This window comes from Cydia strobilella, chromosome 1 (assembly GCF_947568885.1).
Source record: "Cydia strobilella chromosome 1, ilCydStro3.1, whole genome shotgun sequence".
NCBI lineage: Eukaryota > Metazoa > Arthropoda > Insecta > Lepidoptera > Tortricidae > Cydia > Cydia strobilella.
The window spans coordinates 7,635,067-7,657,455 of record NC_086041.1 but is presented as its reverse complement, the minus strand read 5'-3'; the positions used below and the strand labels follow the sequence as shown (position 1 = coordinate 7,657,455).

The following is a 22,389-nucleotide window of genomic DNA, read 5'->3' as shown; positions in this document are numbered from 1 at the left end:
CCTATTAATCTCAAGATTATCAAAGATACTATAGCTAAATTAAATACTAAATATTCGGTCCTTGATCGTCAGACACCAGACAACTAGTAAAAGAAATTTCTACCAAACTAGTCTGGGTGTCTGGCGACCTACGAGCTGGCGCATTTTTTGCGCAGAAGCTCAGCCTCACTGTGCAGAGGGGGAACGCGGCCAGTGTCCTGGGAACAATGCCTCAGGCTAATTTATTAACATTTTAAATAAAAATTACAAAAACTAATTACTGATACCATTTAGTTTCTTTCATTGTACTTAGCTAAACGACGAAGTAAACAAAAAAAAACCCTGTATTTACTATAACGTGGCAACCCTACCTAGGTTTTGCCTTTATTACTCTACTGTCTACAGAATTCTCATTGACTCTATACATTAAAATCACGTACCGTCTCATTAGAATTAGACAATTTATTAAATGCAATTACTGTTTATTATGGAATTTACCTTTACTTAAATATTTTACTTACATATAATAAAGTCAAAATATTAAACAAATAAAGTTAGAGAATGTACCTATATAGATAGATAATTCGCTATTGAGAAGGAGCTTCTTACAAAGTGTTAGGCTATTCTGCGTATTTTTATAGTAAGAAAAGCTACCTAATAATGCTGCAATTTATTACTAACATCTAAGGACATCATAATTAAAAACAGTTATGAAATATAGTAAATATGTGCGCTAAATGAAGGTTATGTCTTCCACTTACATTGCAGTACAGGATCATTTTACTATAAGAGACCCGGAGTTACCGCAACCGTCTCAGGCCCACTAGCATCGTCCCACAAACCCGGGCTTAAGCGGTCAAGGGCCACTTGCACCATTCACTAACCCGAGGTTAACCGGTTAAACCTGGAATTACCAAGGTTACCAGTACAATTTGACACCGAGTTAAGGGTTTTATTAACGGCTTAACCCCTGTTTAGTGGGATGGTGCAAGTGGCCCTAAACCGTTAACCCATTAGTAACTCCAGGTTTAACCGGTTAACCCCGGGTTAGTGGAATTTAATGTAATTGCCAACGTGGAGAATTGTACTAAGATAGTATAATATCATGACACATAGAGAGACTTTTCTAGCATGAACGAGGCAACGCTAGTGACTTCATTCCGAGATTTAGATTTAGTTCATCGATATTAATATTATCGATATCTTCTAACTGTCATAATAATGTTATAAACAAATGTGACCTATTTGGAAATAAATTAACAAGAAAAACGAAACTATCAGTTTATTAATACTTTACCCACATATTTTATAATTAAAAATAAACTCCATGGCACACATACACCAAGATTGTTTTTCAAATCGCAATCGCCAATAAAATTGTCACATAGGTTTTCTTACATGATTCTCGAAGTACTTAAACTGCCAATTTTTTCCATGTTTTCGGATGTAAAACTTCTTCGCCTTTTTAGAAAAAATCCGCAGAAATTGAATAAGAGATTTTTCAAATTCCGCTGATGTAATTGTGCATGGCAGAAATATGGAAAATTATTAACGTTGAAGGGGTACTTACCGATAATTGTCGATGTTTTTATTTTACCAAGCACTAACAACATGACGTTCGTGCTAGAAAAATCTCTTTGTCTGAATGAGATTTCATTGAAATTATTACGACTAATATTGTCTTCGGTTACCGCTTACCGCGATAGTTACTCATGAAATAAAACTATGAAAACGGATTATATCGCGTATATTGAATTTATAATACATCCCGACGTTTCGAACCCTTTACAGCGTTCGTGGTCAGCGGTTGTGGTTCGCGGTTCGAGGTTATTTTTGTATAATATATGGGTATTTTTGCACTTTGTAGCTTTTCCTCAGTCACCCGATGTATTAAAAATTCAATAAAAAAATACCTATTGCAACTAAGTTATTATATAACATTGGTTCCTGGCTCTCAAAGTAGGTTTCCCTGTGTCTCGAGAGCCAGTTCCTTCCCGATTACAAACGTATGGTTACAATGTTAGACATTTTATAATATAATTTTAACAATATTTAAATTAGAGAAAGAAGTAAACATGTGAGACTATGATGTGTATGTACGCGCGCGTGAGTGAATATTATGTGTATCTGTTTTTGGGATATGTGTGTGTTTCTGTGTGTAACGCGCGTGTGTCTGGTTATTTTGGGTTGTACTAGAACACGCTTCCTAATAACTCTTCTGCTTCACTATAGTTTTTTTTCTTAATACTACGTCGGTGGCAAGCAAGCATACGGCCCGCCTGATGTTAAGCAGTCTCCGTAGCCTATGTACGCCTGCAACTCCAAAGGAGGATGTTTTTTAATTGAAAATTACTAATGTTGTATATAATCCGTTTTCATAGTTTTATTTCATTATTACGACTAACTAATTTCTCGCTTGACAATTGTAACAAATATAGAAAATATGCCTATAATTGCAACCGCTATATTGCGCTGTAGTCGTGCACGGTCCCAATTGAATAACATTTTTTTGGGTAGGTTCTCAAACATTCTCACTAAATTTAATATTTAAATTATATTAATCAGAGGAAGCTCTCCAAAATCACCGGACTGTACCTAAAGAATGTTAGAATGATAACACTAAGATTATTTTTTTGTTAAATGTCCATCCTTATAGTTAATCACGTAATTATTCAAAATCGTCTTTATTTTTATAATGTAGCAAAAAAAATAAACGAGCCTGTTCTCTTTTCATCTTTCACGGTAGGGCGCGGATCTGCCGCGCTAATAGGATTAGGAGGAAAAAAATATTGACACAATTTAGACATTCTTACTAAATTTTAGGCCGCATTTTGCAATATGTTTTTATTTTTTTAGAAGCGCTTAATATTAAACTTTATAAATTATAGCACAAATATGGAATGTTGTTTTCTACGGGACGAGTAAAAATGATACTTGCGATGGTAATATCACATAACGTCGTAAGAAGTTATTTAGTACATTTGGGGGAAAATAAATAATTACGGCCACTTAATTATATTAGCATAAAATTGTTAATTATAACAGCAGAATTTATCCTTCAGGGTGATGTTCTATATTCTCACGCTGCACGTAGAATGGATCGAGGGTATTACCCATCTACCCGGTATTTACCCGTATCTACCCAAATAAATATTAAAATATATTATTAAATATTAAAATATTATATTAAATATTACCTATAAGGATTCTTACACAAATTGACGAAGTCCCACGGTAAGCTCAAGGAGGCTTGTGTTGTGGGTACTCAGAAAACGATATATGTAATATACAGATACTTAAATACATAGAAAAAAAAACATATTCATATTTATACATATTTATAGTGTAATTTTTATCCTGAAATAAATAAATCTAAATCTAAACATCCATGACTCAGGAACAAATATCTGTGCTCATCACACAAATAAATGCCCTTACCGGGATTCGAACCCAAAATCATCGGCTTCATAGGCAGGGTCACTACCCACCAAGCCAGACCGGTCGGCAAATAGACAGACAGATTCTATTGTAGGTAGATAGTAAATTATTGCACTTATACGTTGATAATAAACATTCGAACTTCTGTCGGCGGGGGGGGTGTGGTTGGTAAAAATTAAGTTTTTCATATTTTTTTGGAATCTGTCATTAATATTGAAAACTGTTGTATATACAAACTAGTTATATACATTTTTGACATAAAACTACCTATATTTGACTTATGAGCTTCCCAAGTTGTGATAGTACACATTTTTTTATTGTCTTTATTTTCATCTGTTGTATATTAAAAGTGTTTCAAAACAAAGCCAGAGAATGATTTCACACGATTTTCATAATTGGTCCGATTGTTAAACATGAACTTTACCACATAGCAACCTTTTTGTAATTAATTTGAACATACATCTTACGTAACATTACAAAAAATACTTAAGTAAATTAATCTTATTTATACTTACGTAATACCATTTAATACATGAAAAGGAGAAAACCGGACAAGTGCGAGTCGGACTAGCCCACCGAGGGTTCCGTACTTTTTAGTATTTGTTGTTATAGCCGCAACAGAAATACATCATCTGTGAAAATTTTAACTGTCTAGCTATCACGGTTGATGAGATACAGCCTGGTGACAGGCAGACGGACAGACAGCGAGACGGACAGAGGAGTCTTAGTAATAGGGTTTTACCCTTTGGGTACTTTTACCCTTTGGGTACGGAACCCTAAAAACGGAAATACCCGCGGGTAAATACCCACTCTGTGGTATTTACCCGGGTAGATACCCCTCTCTAGCTGCACGTGTAAAAAAGTATACCTCTTCTACATTGAAAGTGTTGAAAAATCCATCCTTATTTTGTACATTAGTACAGTAAGACAAACTATGTAACGTGACGACGCAAACGAAAAATAAGATGTCACAGCGACACGATACCTATCTGTCAGTGTCAAAAGTGACGTTTTTGGTTGAAGAAATGTCGCTTTTGACACTGACAGATCGGTCTCATATCACTGAGACATCTTATAAGCATTGTTCGAATGGGGCCGGAAGACTTGTTTATGTCGTAGCCAGACCTTAAAATTTATCATTTCATGATGTGGCAATCACTTCATGAAATTACCTGTTGGCCACATCATGAAAAAATCAAACCTATACCTTTTAACCATATCATGAAGTGATTAATTTTAAAATGGCATTCCCTGCATATATATTAATAATATAGAAATGAGTACCTAAGTAATAAAATTTTTTTTTCGCGATTTTGTGATTGGTCCCGTAGTAAAAGTTGCTCAGTATAATCCTGGTATAATCCCAAAACTTCCCTGACAACGGAAATTCACTTATTTCTTTAGCCACCCTGTATAAGAATAAAGAAAAAATATAATATGTACTAGAACAAACCTACTACATTTTTTTACTTGCGATATCTTCATTCCAAATGTAAATTACAATGCTCCATTCGATGTGTTTTATTTTATTGATACGATTATACTTTCCTATATTCACAAAACATGCTCGGTTTCGCGAGTTTCGGGACAATTTAATCAAGCAAGAGTAAACCAAGAAGAATTAATGTGCCTCGACAACAAATCATAAATTAATGAAAACAAATTGTGTCGACTTTGTCACGAGTCGCTGGTAACGAACCGACTAAATTCAACAACAGCTATGTTTGGGCGAATTATGAAATCGTATCGTAAAGTCTTCTATTAACTATATAGCTACGAGGAAGGATGTTTATTAATTTTAAGTAGAAATAAACTAAATGCAAAAATGGACAAGAGTATAATCACTCATAAGGGCTCATAGGAGGAATCCGTAGTCGTTTCGTTAACAGGAGGTATGAACAGGTTCAGAGTCGTTAACTTTCAAACGAATGAACTGTATTTTTGATAGTTTTTAATTTTAAACACAAGGCGTAATTATAGTATAATAAAGTACCTATTTAGCGCTACATTTTTTCGTGCTTAGGGTATCAGAACTAAGCTGCGTATCCTGACTGACTAACTGATTCATCAACGCAGAGCCGAAACAGAACTGTAAAAGATAGAAAGTTGAAATTTGCACACCAGGTTGCATTTATAAAGTGCACAAGAGATAAAAAGCGATTATGAGAAATTCAACCCCTAAGGGGGTTAAAAAGCGGTGAAACTTTGTATGGAGTTCAAGTTTTATTTTAAGCTAGGAATTTGAAACTTTGTAAAAAGGTATTGTACATATTAAAAGACAAGAAAACTGATTTCAGCGTTTTTGAAAATTCATCCCCTAAGGTGGTGAAAAAGGGGTTGAAAGTTTGTATGAAGATCAAAAATTTTTTTGAGCGCGGGACTTGAATCTGTGTATAAAGGCATATTAATAGAATACAAGAAAAGTAATTTCAGCGGTTTTAAAAATTCATCCCCTAAGAGGGTTAAAGGGTTTGAAAGTTTGAATCCATTACAAATACTTTGAAACTTCTTATAAAGGCATAATATAAGATTACAAAAAAAAGTAAATTCAAGGTCATTGAAAATTCAACCCATAAGGGGGCTAAAAGGGAATGAATGTTTGTATGGGGATAACATTTTATTTTAAGCTAGGAACTTGAATCTTCGTGAAAAGATATTCTATTATAAACCTTATAGAGATATGGGGAAGTGCAGCTAAGACAGACATAGAAAAAATTACAAAGAACTCAAAATAAATTAATAAAAACATTATTTAATTATGATTATTTCACACCTACAACTAAAATATATAGCGATACTAAAATACTTACACTAAAACAAAATCATGTTTATAAAACCTGTGTCTTAATTTATAAAATTATAAATAAACAAGTACACTCACAGATAACACTCTTAACTATACCCCGACCCTATATGCCGACGCTCAAATAACTTGGCCTTATCAAAAGCGCGAACAAATCAGTTTGGTCAGAAAAAAATTACTCGGGAAGGACCGAAGCTCTACGATAGTTTACCAATTGAAATAAGTAACTCAGCATTATTGAATATCTTAAAAATAAGCTTAAGTGTCATATTTGCAACACTATTAATATAGAATATTACTTTTTCTTAGGATAATAACACGCCAGCTTGCGACAGTTGCGACCCCCCTGTTAGTAATTGGCTGCTGTATTTTGTGGGCGCCTGCAACTCCAGAGGTGTCGCATGCGCGTTGCCATTCTTTCTTTTTTAAAAACCTATACTATAGGTATAATAACAACATGTTAATTTATGCATGCATAATTTATTAATAACTTTTTTTATGTAAATCTTTCTCATTTAAGTGAAGTTTTGTTATATCTTCTTGAGAAATAAAGATTCTTAAACCTGAAAACTAATTTCAGCGTTTTTGATAACATCTCCCAAAATGGTGAAAAAGGGGTTGAAAGTTAGATCAAATTTTTTTTTCAAGTGCAGGACTTGAAGCTTTGTAAATGGGCATATTATTAGAATACAGGAAAATAGATTTCAGCGTTTTTAAAAATTCATCCCCTAAAACGGTTCAAGGGGCTTGAAAGTTTGAATCCATTACAAATGCTTTGAAACTTCTTACAAACGCGTAATAGCCGATTACAAAAAAACTTATGACTGACTGACATATCAACGTAGAGCCGAAACTACAAAAGCTAAAAAGTTGAAATTTGCACACCAGTTTACATTTATAATGTCTACAAGAGATAATAAGCGATTTTAAAAAATTCCACCCCTAAGGGGGTTAAAAAGGGGATGAAAGTTTGTATGGAATTCAAGTTTTATTTTAAGCTAGCAATTTGAAACTTCGTAAAAAAATATATTATTAAAATACAAGAGAACTAATTTCAGCGTTTTTGAAAATTCATCCCTTAAAGTGGTTAAAAAGCGGTTGAAAATTTGTAAGTGTCCTAATTTTATTTTAAGCTAGGTACTTAAAACTTCGTAGAAAGATAGATAATTGAAAGAGAAGAAAACCGACTTCAGCATTTTTGAAAATTCATCCCCCAAGGTGGTAAAAAATAGGTCCAAAATTTGTATGGAGATCAAACATTCTTTCATCAAATCAAAGATCAAAGAATCTTTGTATGCATATTATTGGAATACAAGAAAAGTAATTTATGCGTTTTTATATATATTTATCCCATTAAAGGGATAAAAAGATGTTTAAAGTTTGAATCCATTACAAAGGCTTTGAAACTTTTTAGAAAGGCATTGTTTAAGATTACAAAAAAAAAGTTATTTCAACGTTCATATAAATTCAACCCCTAAGGGGTGAACCCAAAGAGATGTAAATTTATATGTGGTACAAGTTTTTTTTAAGCTAGGAACTTGAAACTTGGTAAAAGGGGATTATATAAATTAATCTTTAGATTTAAGATAATTGCCTTGCCCTACCAGGGCCCATGTGAAACTATTATATATGTAACACCTGTGTACCATGGATGCAATAAATAAATATGAAATATGAAATATTAAAATAGACGAGAACTGATTTCACCGCTTTTGAAAAGTTTGTACATATTAATAAAGTTTGCATCGGGAGCGAACATTTTTTTTTAAATAGTGGACTTGAAAATCTTTTAAGAGGGTTGAGAGGGATTATATCGAGAACAATTTTTTTCAGTTACGGCAAAGATAGATATAACTCCGTAATAGATGGATACAGTCTAAGGAAAAAACGTGCCTCGAAAATCAAGAAAATTTGATTCTCGTTCAGAGGGCGCTACTAGCTTTGGTCTACAGTCGTACAGATGGCGTTGACGGTTTCGTTTGTTATTTAACAATTTTAACGCATATCAGTGAAAGAACATGGGTCAAAATCATAAAAATAATTAATGCAAATAAAAAAAATCATTTATCCATATTTAAATACATTTTATCGTATTTTTATCAATCTTCAGTTTTAGTTTTAAAGTGTGTCGACAGATGGCAGTGAATTTACTGGGGTTACAAAATTTACTATGACAGTACCGCTCTAGTATAAGTTACTCTATGGTTAGGGGCTTGAAACTTCGTAATTTGTGAAAGACAAATTTCACGCGTTGTGTAAATATTACAAGTTATTAACTGTCCCTATTAATATCTTTTGCTGCATAATGTTATATGCTCATATGTAGAATATATAACCACCAACATACAAATCCACGCGTACGAAGTCGCGGGCAACAGCTAGTAAATAATAATAATAAGTCGCACAAAGTTGTATCTCTTACTCATTGTTTGAAACTCTCACCGCCACTTAATTAAAGCTTTATCGAATTTCCCAAAGTCTATTGAAAAGGGAAAGAGAATTACAATGCTAATGGAGTCTTTGCCTTACAGCTAACTTCAATTTCTTCCTTGATGATATTTCCAAATGAATCTGATGGAAGTTTCTCTTATCGCCGTGATTTTGGATGGCTAATCAACAGGGTAACCTTTTAAATGCTTTGTTAGCGCGCCAGGCCCCGGGAGTGGAATTATAAACCATTTATTTATCTAAAAACCGGCCAAGAGCATGTCGGGCCATGCTCAGTGTAGGGTTCCATAGTTACTCTTACGTCACAATAGGCTAAACTGAAGCTATTAGTATAGAATATTGTTAACAAAGGGATGAAATGATGCTTGGTGCCTTTCACCCGAGTTAAACAATTTACTTTTTATATCGAATACGAGGAAAGCAAAAAGATAAGGCAAATTTACATGATCAGTGTTTATAAGGATAAATCAGTGTCTATTACTTAATTAAAGTAATAGACGTATGGCCTTAGAACTTACTTTCAAATCCTATTACCTATAGTTTATCCTAGTTCTACCATCGGTATCTAAAGCAGATTGTGATCGTACCACTGTTCATAGATTTGACTACTCAATAATTAAGACTAATAATAAAAATCCTGCTGCTGTGCTCTAATTAAAAATTTAAAAAGTTCAGCAATAATGCATTTTTCATTTCTCATGCTCTGAAACTGGGTGTTAAACTTAATACTTAGTCAGTTTTTTTTATACACATATATTTTACTTTCCTCGTATTCGAAATGAAAAGTGCTTAGTGTTTAACTCGGGTGAAAGGCACCATTTCATCCCTTGGTTAACAATCTACTATATACTAAATACTCTTTTATATATTTATTCACTTTAAATATTCATACAACTTTTGCCAGCATGCCACTATTGTAAACCTCTATGGTTTATGTAATAGTTGGCGAGAACGCGCGGTCCGATCCGCGTTTGCTTAATACTATTTACGTATATAATTATTATACTCTTATATATATATAAAATTAATCTATACACATCAAATCTCTGCATCTATTTTATACATTACTCTAGACTTAGGTAGTATTTTTTTAGTCTTGGCATACATCTGCCGTGGTTTTCAACAATGTTAATGAGATCATACAGTACATTTTTAGGTAAGGTGTTTAGTATACATGGGAGTAGAAAGTCAGTTACTCTTTTACCGTATACATTGTTACTTTTTGGAGTTGTATATGCTGGTAGATAATCTAAGGTACGCAAATTACTGGAGCGAGTATTTTTATCTAATGATGGTATAATTTCACACTGCGATAATATTTGTTATTTGTACTAATAGGTAGATGTTATAAAATAACTTGACAAACAGACTAAATGTTTGTTTCAGAGCTTTCCTAAGGATCTTATGCGTGTGTTGCCCGCGCAAGCTACGACGGAAGTACCAGCCCCAACTGCGCTCCAAACAGTCACAGGTACAAATCTTTCTTATTACTCCACACCTATTTGTTCATTAAAAAACAACCTATACAACCAGGGGCAATATAAACAGGCCACTTTGTGTGAAAACTTTAATAATACGTTATTAAAAGTCAGTAAATAAATATTAGATTTCTGGAATTCCAGACGTACAGAACCATTATTCACCAAGCTTAAAATACAATTTTGAAAGTGTAGAAAATATTTTACATTTGGCCTCATGACGACAAACAAGGTCCCTTTTATTACATACAAGCCAATAAAATTTAATCTAATAAAGCGGTAATAATAAACCACACATATTATTGGTCCTTGGTGTATGTTTAAAGCGTTATGTTTCAATGTATACAAATATTCATATGTTCTTTTTAATTCTACAATGCAATATAAAGTACGTGATTTAATCTTCGATGAAAGTGATCAGTCAACTGGATACGCAGATTTAATGCTAATCTGATTTCAGTATTGCATTTTTAACATCGTTTGACATCGAGTACCATTCGTTCAAGGTACCTGTATTAAAATTTTAGGTAGTAAAAAGTAATATACTCTCCCGTTTAATATACGGGAGAGTATATTAAAATTTTCATCAATATCCTATTTTGCTTCCAGATTTTTCAATAATTTAGATTGCAAATTAGAGGTATAACTCACAATTATGAAAATGTTAGATTAAGGAAACCTTGATTACTAAAAAGTAGACAGTAAAAAGTTCTTACAAAATTATTGAAAATCTTTGTAATAAAATGAAATTTATTTTTAGAAAAAATGTTTATAGATATGCTCAAAAATATGATTAAAGTACACCGAAACAGGACAATTTGACTATATTCTTTGGATCTGGGTGTTTATTCGGATCAATTAGTTTGAAGTGGCATTTAACGTTTCATACAATATTCCCACGCCAGAAACTTAAAACGACTGCTGCCACCGTCGAAGATATAAGCATACGAGTATGTTATATCAACTTTCTGATAAGTTGCAAATTCATATGCTTTTTACTTAAGATTTTATTGTTTTACTTTCAGTTCCGCTCGACTCGTCGCTATTACTCATCGAGCGAACTAACAGGGATTCAGCAAATTAGACAAAACTCCTGCGAACAAACTTACATATAGCGACTCGGCTTCACTCTATACAATCTACATTTCTCCTTCAGATTTCGAAGTGCCTTGTTGAGATTTTTCTATTCTTTGTCTAACTTTGCTTAAATTGTCTACAAAAGATGTCTATAAAAGAATCATTGAAGACAATCAAATAAACTTTACTCAGTAGATGAGTTTTCTGAGAAAAAACTTCATCATAACAGATGTTGTAGAGGTACGTGTGGACTTTGTATAACTTAACAAGTTGCACTATGATCTTATGACCCAGCATTTATTATATCTTCCTCTGAAACACGATTGGCTTACAGTAGGTACATGTAACTTCCCATTCGTATTTACTTTATGTGAAATTGGCTAAGATGTAACTTTTTTACATAAATCTTACTATAAAAATTATCATTTTATTAAATTTTCGATAAGAGTTCAATTCGCAAGCGGATTGTATTACATTTTAAGTACTTAAAATTTGAAGTGTAAGGTACCAATAGTAGGCATGTTTGACTGCGCCTACTCTTCACAGAAAGATCACATATTACATTATTTTCAAACAACTTAATCTTTTATACATATGATTATTTCAGAAAGAATATAATAAATGCATGAACTTGCTACAGTGTGTCCCCTCGCCTGGCCTGTAAACGTCGTGTTCTTTACCTATGTGCACTTGGTTTTTTTCAAACTCAACATTCCTCTGCAATTCTGTGTTTTCCCACTAAGTCACTGTTTCAAATTGTGATGTATACCTACCGTTGTCCTCAGCATCGCATGCTCGTCACGAATTCAACATCAACTAACACTATTTCCTCGAGCAATGTGTTTTTATTTCATCAGTAATCTTAATGTCCTTTGTATTGTTAAGCTTACATTTAAAATTACAATTGGGGCCAGGTTTCTTTGGAGCTATTTTAAAAGCTTCCCACATGTGATAAACCTTCAAATAATACAATAACTCGTTTTTTTATCGGATGATACTTAACAAATTTGTTACGTTATGAGTGTAACAACAACAGTACTGTAGTTTTCTTCACTCGTAGTTAACTAGTTATCAATTAAAAATACCTACTGCTGTATTTCATGGATCAGATAACCGAGCGAAATTAGTTGATTTAACTAGTGCGCTGTTAGATCACGGCATTAAATGTGACGCGCAGTAAGGCCGTAAGTCTTTAGGATCTCGTGTCAGTGAATTACGTCACCACAGATTAACGGGCTCATGGCAAACATTTGCCTAGCTTCCTTGCGACTTACATAAATGTTTACCCGAAAGTTTGATAATGCGGACCTGGGTAAAATAAACGACAATTCAATATTTTCAAAGGAAACTCCTTCATTCGGTACACTTAGAAATACTTCAACCTAAACATAAAGTACTTCAATCAGAGTGAAGTCAATTAATCATCAGAGTTCCAACCTGAAACAATTCCACATAGGTATGTCTCATCAATTCATTATTGTTGTAGATGGCGCTACTTATTGATGAGTGTTAATATTAGTTTCCTTTAAACGTCGTAATCAACATAAAAACCTACTGTTAATGTAAGAATACGAAAAATATACATATTTACTTATTTTATTACTTACCTCTTCATCATTATAACACGTCTATTTTTTTTATATTGAATATTGAAAAACCGTTCTTAATAAGTTGTCTGAATGGAACGGAACGCCTGTCAAAGAAGAGGCGTTTTTTCTTTCTGCTTTAAGTTTCCAAAGGCAACATTCGATATTGTTTTTATAAATGTACGATACACAAATAATCGTAATTAACGATATTTGGGTAATAATAGTACAATGTTTTATATTTACAATTGTTTCTGTCTTATAGTACATGCATTTAAAAAAAAACTTTCATTGAAGTGGGTTCAATAATAATAACTCTCAGCTAAAAAAACACCTCTTCATAATGTCAATGTCAATGATGTCACAGAATTAATAATATAAAAGTTTCGAATTCCTTACTCGTTGATTTTCTTATTTTTTCGCAACTGTATTAAAAAACGTCGTTCGATACACGTGCCGAAATGTCATTTTTCAGTCGTCCCGAGTCGTGCCACTCGCCTGCGGCTCGTGGCATGATATCTCGGTACTCGTCAAGTAATGACATACTTTCCGCACTGGCATCAAAATGTACTATTATCTTACTGTAATGTATAACTTCGAAACATAAAATTACTTTCCTGACCGCATTAATAGACACAGACCTAAAAACGTAATTTGCCTAAACGTATTTTAGGCATTTATTATTATACGACACAAAAAGCTATATAAGAAGATAGCGTTATACATTAACACCATGCAAAAGGGATTTTGCCTGTATTTAAAAGAATTTATTTTACACTAAGCACGATATAATTCAGCAGATAATTTATTAGGAAAACGAAGACGAAGAATAGAAGGTATTTTTGACACATTTTCTATTTAATAAATCGGACAGCACTAATAAACAGTAGGTGACTTGACCCTTGTGCAGTGTTCATATAAATTCCATAGTGGCTAATCGTTTTGACAGTTCGAAAAAAAAACTGATTTGACTAGTAGGAAAGTACCTTTAGTAAATCTCGTAATTACTTTGCATGGGGTCTTTCGACCCTCTCCCGTAGTAAATATGTTAATGATAATACCTTAAATGAATGAAATGAATAGTTTGCTGAATATTTTTATATTATTATTGTTTTAGTTCGTTACTGACATTAACAAAGTTAATGAGTTTGATAGAATGATCCCAAATATTTCTTAATTTTTATGTTAACATTTTCGCACCAAACGAGTAATGCGAAAATAAACTAAACATTTCAATACAAAATCGCAAATGCACATGTTTTTGTATTTCCGCAACCACGTTCGCTGCAGCAATTAGCTTAACAACTTGTTAGTTAACCATAGGTAGGCACGTACGGGATTAACCAAAATTAATATTAATAATATGATATTAATAATAAGTTACTACTTGTAAAAAACAAATTAAAATATTTTCAAAAGAAAGTAATTTGTTCTTAGAAAAAGTTCTCTAAACACTTCAAAGGACTGCAGAAACTTAGGCATAAATGTCCCTGTTAAATATACTATCGTCGTTACGGTCAGGCAAGTAAAAATTTACCGTTGGAAGTTAAAATTAATCGGTTTGTCGGTGTTTTTTGAAGCCTAGGAACATCACTACAAGGAACGGAATTCAAACTGAAGTCTATATATAGGTAATTATGCATAGGTAGGTAATGCACTGTACGGCACTGTCCTCTAGGACTGTTGTACCCCCTTTTGTGTTAGAGTTAGAAATGTTCATGTAATAACAGAACGAGCACTTTCCATCCTTACCGAGAAAAAAAAAGTTCCCTAATTTTTTGATCTATTTGGTTACGTTTTTAATACAACCTTCTATGGCCGTAGCCGTAACAATGCGATAAAACAGAAATGTATGAATTTCGAGGACACAATTTTTCCTGCATTAGGATCGAAAAAGCTCGTGATTATCAGTGGAAATAAGTAATACGAATATTCCAAAATCTAAAAGTTGCGGGTACAACTTTAAATAAAAATTTGCTAGTACACAATCCAAGTAGTAGAACGTAACATCATCCAATTTCCGACAGGAAATACGTACTTTGAATGAAAGATAAAAATAAATCCATATGATTAGTAATAAAATGCATGAGTAATAGGTACTTGGTGGAGCATAACTTATTAATGTTAGAAATCATCCAATCTTTTATTTTTATTTTCTATGGGCAATGGCAATTTACGTAGTGCTGTAAAAGTATTTTTTAATACAGTTGCTCAAAAAGTGCTACTTTTCGTGGCTGTTTAGCGTGCGGAAAGTTGGTTTTCGCGAACTAGTGCTTTTTACTTTTCCAATTTTTTTAAATTTTTACTTGTTCCAATTCATGACTACTTATTGATGAGTGTTAATATTAGTTTCCTTTAAACGTCGTAATCAACATAAAAACTTACTGTTAATGTAAGAATACGAAAAATATGCATATTTCATATTTTATTACTTACCTCTTCATCATTATAAGTATTATAACACGTTTATTTATTAATATTGAAAAACCGTTCTTAATAAGTTGTCTGAATGGAACGGAACGCCTGTCAAAGAAGAGGCGTATTTTCTTACTGCAATAATGTTTTAAGTTTCCAAAGACAACATTAGATATTGTTTTTATAAATACCTATATACGATAGACAAATAATCGTAAATAACGATATTTAGGTAATAATAGTACAATGTTTTAATATTTACAATTGTTTATGTCTTATAGAACATGCATTTGAAAAAAAACACTTTCATTGAAGTGGGTTCAATAATAATAACAAAATCTATTCTAGTCGAATAAAAGCTAGAAGAAAAACACCTCTTCATAATGTCAATGATGTCACAGAATTAATAATATAAAAGTTCCGAATTCCATTCCTTACTTGTTGCTTTTCTTATTTTTTCTCAACTGTATTAAAAAACGTCGTTCGATACACGTGCGGAAATGTCAAGTAATGACATACTTTCCGCACTAGCATCGAAATGTACTATTACAATGTATCAAAAATTAATCCTTAGGCTGTGTTACTATAACAGTATATGGCAGTTATTTCCTTGAAAATGTTCATATGCTCAAAACTGAAATGCAAATATACTTATTAGCGCCATCTACAACAATCATGTCATGGGGCACGCGGCGTTGTATAGAGGTAAAAACTCTCCTCTGCTTAAATGGTAATAATAATTTGTCAAAATGTTAAAAGACGGCGCATGTCGTATATTTTATGTGTTTAATTTTAATAGTTACCTGCGAATGGTTGTAATATTATTAGTGTCGCTTTCCAAATTCTCTGAATAAAAAGTTGATTGCGTACCATTCTGAAATATGTATTAATCATTAATTTAGGTCACTGAACGCAATCTAAACTGAATGTCTTCGGGGGTATCATAACTTTGACGATTGATAAAATAAAATAAAATAAGCAAATGTGTGTTTCATGTTGCAGTATCCAGTGTCAACAATGATGTACTCGTCGGTGTCGCAGCACGAGATGTGTCGCTTGTGACGGCAGGCGCGCGCGGGCACGTGCCGGCCGCCGCGTGCGCGCTGCTCCTGATGCCGGGACCCGTTGGAGGCGCGCCCGCGCTCCAACAGACGCCTCTCGAGGCACTACCCCGACTCATTTCGCATGAGGACTTTGGAACATTCCTTCGATAATCCCGTACCGTGCGTGGAACGCCACGTGTGCCCGGACACTGTGCCCTACTGTCCGGACTCTGAGTCCAGTGAAGTGAGCCTGGAGAGTGACAGTCGGCATCAGTCGTTTAAACGAAACCAGACTAAAAAAGTTACCTACCAAACTAAAGCAGAAGTGATCTCAAGTTAAAAAAAAATTGTATCGTGATTTGATTTAATGTGGATCCTCTTAAATGTGCTTACGCTTTATTTAAAAGGTGATAGATTGTATATTTATTGTATATATGTCGATTATAAACAGGCATCGTAAACTGCGAGCGAAATCCATTGAAGTACTGGGGTTGTTACTTGTCAAGTCAAGTCAAAGTTCGTCATTTAAATGGATTTCGCTCGCAGTTTACGATGCCTGATTATAAAATACAGCAAGACCAGATTTTATCAATTAGTTACTATCTGCCACTTTTTAAATGACGCAATAGTTTCAAAGATAACTTAGTTTACTAGTAATAGATGAGAATAATAATTATATGGTTGTATACCTTTCTAGTCATTCTAAGAGCGAATTTTGTTCTTGTCGTAAACCTCAACTTTACCTTAATAATTTTATGCAATTGATCCGACGGATTAAATTTTGAAACAGATCAATAAGATATACTGTTTCCGTTAAACTCAACCAAACCTAAATCCGTATGGTATTGTAGTGGTTCACAATAAGAACAGACCGACCGATGTTCATTCGGTAATATGAATTTTCAATCAGGAGCTGTGATTTACTGATTAGCTATGTATATAATATAATAACACTTCATGTACATATTGTACTTATTTAATATGTTACTGTTTGCGTACCTGGACGACTTTTTGTAATATTAACCGTAACCATCGAGTGATGGGTAGTTAAAAGCGATATCAAAGATTCAATCGACTATACCGTGTAGGTACTATCATGTTGTATAATGAAAATCGGGAAGTAATACGCTTTCATATAACTGTATTACCTACCTAATGTAAATAATCATAAACAAATACATTCCAAATACCTACTCTTATTAGCAATACGTCAATTATTGGATGTTTGTTTACCTAATTGTTGTTAACCTCAAAGGTTATATATAACGCGTATAAAATATTATTATTAAACATAATGGAGGTCTAATTAATATGTTTATTAATATGTTTTAATAAATATGAAATGTAATTTATATGGTTATTTATGGATCACATATGAAGTGAGGCAATTCCTTACCTAGAAATAAAAATGATGTATGTTAATTGTTTGTAATAAGTATAAATTGAAAAAGTAATTTGTCATATAACTAACCCAAATAGTTAGTAGCATTATTGACCTAGATTCCGAGTTCGTAATATTCTTTTGCTCAAATTATTCCACATTCGAAACATACTGAAATAGAGCAAGGATTAAGAAAGAGCCCAGCGGTCTAGACTGCGCGCACTCCGAGCTGGTTTGTTATTCTCATTGGCATTTGATCGCAAGCGAGCCTTCGCTTGAAGCAATGTGTAATATTTGGGAGTATAGGTACAACTATTACAGACCTCGATGTCACAAATAGCTACATGCATGATTTGTTTGGAAGGTGTCAATCAGTTTTACTTCCCATGAGATTCAAATGTTTCTAATATACCTGCTATCTGTTGTGCCCAAGAAATTTCCAATTTGGGAAAATAAATGCGAGTGCGAGTAATAATTAACGCCCCATATAAAAAACGCGCGCCCTGTGACATCACAGGCCGCACGGCTGCGCCAAAATGTATGGAAAGCATAATGAAAAATAAGATTTCGTTATTTACGCCCTAAAAATACGTTTAAGTATATAATTTCTATACTTATATTTTTTTCTCGTTATAATGTAATAAAAGTGTTTATTATATTTCGTTAAACCAAATTGTCCGTAAATAAGAACAAAAAAAAACTCTTAACCTTTTCTTTTGGGTGCTAGTACTAGTGTAAGACAAAGATAGTATGATTCTCTCTGCCTATGTTTGAAATGAAATAATCCTTTGACAAAGTATACCTACATTTGGCAATAAAAAAATATGTTAAAATTTTACGTTTTAAACTCGAATATCTTTACAAAATGTTACACAAATTTGCATTGATTACGTGTTGTTGTATGTGTTTATTGAACATTAGGTATAAAATATTCTCCATGCATGTAGCCCACTATACGAGTCCAGTCGAACACTGCTGTACCTAGTAAACGATAGCGATTAAGGGAGTGCTCAGTAGCGCAGCACCGAAATTCGCTTTGTCCACAGTCCCGGCGTGGGGGGATCAACAAATTGTATCAAAATATTCTAACCCTAAATGCTTCTCTATTTTTACTAAAAGGATTACAAAAACAGAAAGCGCTTTTATATTTATCCGCAGTTGTCCTTTTTTAAGCGTACAGAAGAGATATACGTATTTAAATATTTTTTGTTAAAAATATTTTTACCGATTATTCTGTTTAGCCTAGACCGCTGCTGCGAGAATTTCAATTGAAACAAGGTGACACAATTCTCAGGGTAGCTTCAAGATTAACAGTAAGTCAAGACTTAAGAGTTTTTAATTCCATTGTGATATTGCTGGAAACTGAAAATGATCAAAAAATCATTTGAAAGAATTGAAAGAGGCCCAGAATTGCTAATCATGACAAATTCTGCATTAGCGACACATGGATTAAATAACAGAAAGAAGAGTCATTTCCATGAAGCTTAGAAATTTCTTAAAAATATTTCCGAATCAAATAGGGCAGTTAAGGAAACTGTGGCTATCGGACCAGAATTAACTGTTTGTGACTATGGATGTATATTTATTATATATAACGTAGGTATTATATATATTTGTTATACTGTTACTTCAAATTTTTACCTTATTTTATTTATTTTCGCCCTCTTTTATAAATTTATTGACTTTCCTCTAGTCTATTGTACGCAGTGCTATATCTGTCTACCGTTCTTCATCAATTCTCATCTACTCAAAGGTTAACTGGAAGAAATCCCTTAAAGGGATAAGTTCGCCTTTGTACTGCCTATTTCTGTGCCATATTTGTGTTCTATGTCTTTGTACAATAAAGAGTTTATACATACATACATACATACAAATCCCTGAACTGTACCACATTCCTACTTGGCCGGCTTGGCCCTTATAATGTGATTATCTGCCCTACTTTTTGTTTAAGCGAATACCTACTGATAATACGTATCGTTCTATAAATGCAAGATTCCCGTAACGCAACGAATGCATTGAAATTCTAGTAAATATAACTTATCAATACGTATTCAAACAAAACCTACTGAAGCAAATGTTTCCAGTCGTGACTATTTCCATTGCGTATTACCTACCTTATTATATAGCAACAAGATTATTATTGTTACGTACTCATTGTGCTAGTCGTATCAAAGTATCGTAAATGTATACCGACCGTAGTATACCTACTTCTCGATAAATCATTATTATGCTAGTGTGGATAAAATGTGTACATTTCTAGAAAAAAACGGGTTGTATAAATTTATATAAATTATTTTTTTCAAATGCATTGTTTTATTTACAGCAAAAGTTTTCTCTAAAACACCAATCGCTTGCTGGCCCCTTTAACAAAACTAGAATAAGGTAATTTGAGCTAAGAGCTAACGCAGTGTTAATTCGCGATCACTACACCTTATAAAACAAAGTCCCCCGCCACGTCTGTCTGTCTGTACGTCTGTATGTTCGTGATAAACTCAAAAACTACTGAACGGATTTCCATTTAGTTTTCACCTATTAATAGGTATAGTGATTTTTGAGGAAGGTTTAGTGTATAATTTTGTGTAACCCGTGCAAAGCCGGGGCGGGTCGCTAGTCAAGAATAAAGTTCAAACGATATTAGCCAGACAAATTTGACGTATGATCAAGTTGTGCTTTATACTGATTTTTTAAACCATATTTAAATTATTCTGACTTCGTGATATAAATACTTTAGAATGACTTACCCAAAAACACACCACAAGCGGCAAACTGAAAGTATTGAAACATTATTGAGAAAACTGTAGTAATTAGGCCGTCAATACTGTTATTTAAATTGATGCTTTGACTCTTTCTAACCGGCCAGCATGAGTAGAGTACATACTTGAAGTCGCGCTAGATGTTTGTTGTGCGCGCGAGAATAGACCTGTACCGCTGGCTATATTTTGACCCCTAGGTTATAAAAATATTAAAGTCAATTCTGTTTTCGCTTATGAATACTTTGTTAAGATGTAAATCTTACATTTTGTTTTGTGTCATATATATAATTTGCTTTTCTAGTAATTTGTTATTTTGTGGTAATTATTTTTTATTTTGAATTATTTTGGAGAAAAAAATATTCGAGAGAAAACATGTAACTGTGTTGCATTTAGGATAGTGTTTTTAGTGTGAAAACATAGTTTGTGTCAATTACGTCCACTGCAATCTGATACTATGTCATAATATTCTAAATGACACTAAAAAAAATTAGAGTTAAAAAAATTACTTAGGTTGAATTTAATCGATTAAATAGGTCCATTAAATGATTTTGTGTCTTATTAAGGCATAGCTTCATAAGATATTTGATGATTTTGTTGTAACAGGCTGTCACCGTTACAAAAGAATATTAAAGATATTAGAGTTTACATCTTATTAATTTGAAATGCGGGATAAATAAGATGTATGAATTTGTGTCACTTGCATCCACTGCATAAACAAATATTACAAAAATATTATTTGCGTTCAAACGAAGCTAGCGGGCGGTCTGAATGGGCAACGGAGGCCGTGCAGGGTGGGGCCGCGGCGTGACCTTGCTGTACGCAACGCATGTTTACTTCGCCTGTGCGCCAAATTAACGCAACTTATTCAAAGAAGTTACGCAAACAACACAACAACAAGCAACAAGCAAGCAAAGAATGCGTCGAATTATCTTTTACCTATTTAAAACTTATAGATATTGTACAATGTCACCATTATGCAAAAGAATTGTAAGTACATGTTTGATTTGCGAGCGAGCTGGCAACATTGCGCAGGGAAATCTTAAAAATATCGCGTTTACGTGAACGCTACATACATTTGTGACAGTGATAGGGAAAAGGTACCACTAAAGTAAAATTTGGTTATTAATACCGTGACTTTCTTTCATTCTTTGATAAAAAAAATTGCTATTTATGCAACAAGTGCGGAAATCATCTTTACGCACGTGTATCATATAATGTTTTACTATGCATTGTGCGAGTAAATAAAAAAACATATCATGGCAAATAAGTTTAATTATTAAAAGGAGTGTTTTAAATCGACACGAGTTGCGAATTACCTATTCGCACGTGTATCGTACGTTTTACAGTACATATGGCCCTTTAAACTTTCGACATATGCACGGTAAGTGCTCTTTTCCGCACTAGTGCGAGAAAGTAGCACCATATGTACTGTAAAAAAAAATTGAAAACAAAAAGCACTAGTGCGGAAAAGCAGTACTTTCCGCACGATATGGCTCCGTAGGAAACGCACTTTTCGAGCACATGCATTGTAAAAAAAAATATAGGACTGTATCTCCTAAACCATGCGTCGTAGCGCAAAAATAATAAAATTTTCGTTCCTCTTTATGTAACCCAAAAGTAATACATGAAAAATACAATGAAAAAAGAAACAAAATCTTTATAGGGCTGTATTAGCTGTATCTCCTAAATCGTGCATCGTAGCGCAAAAATAATCAAATTTTCGCTCCCCTTTAAGAAGCCCATAATTAAGATTTAAAAACGCAAAAAAGAAAAAAAAGAGGATAAAATCTTTATAGGGCTGTTCTCCTAAACCGTGCGTCGTAGCGCAAAAATAAACGTTTCGGTCCCGTTTATGTAACCATTAATTTATATTAAAAAAAAAAACGCAATAAAAAAAAAACTTTTTAGGGCTGTATCTCCTAAACCGTCTTAGCCCAAAAATAATCAAATTTTCGTTCCCCTTTATGGAACCCCTAACTAATATACAA

General features: G+C 33.2%; 1 protein-coding gene across 2 annotated transcripts in view; it reads left to right on the top strand.

The window, feature by feature from the left end:
- Positions 1–16,709, top strand: part of LOC134756116 (dopamine receptor 2) — a 161,447-nt gene extending 144,738 nt beyond the window's left edge. The window contains exons 4-6 of one of the 2 annotated variants that reach the window (XR_010129105.1): positions 10,055–10,139; positions 11,172–11,463; positions 16,227–16,709. Coding sequence is in view for 1 of the 2 variants with exons in the window: in XM_063692935.1 (XP_063549005.1) it covers positions 10,055–10,139; positions 16,227–16,286 (145 nt within the window). In the remaining variant the exon portion in view is untranslated. The remainder of the gene's footprint in view (positions 1–10,054; positions 10,140–11,171; positions 11,464–16,226) is intronic. The other variant, XM_063692935.1, reaches the window with a different exon arrangement.
- The last annotated feature ends 5,680 nt before the right edge of the window (positions 16,710–22,389 follow it).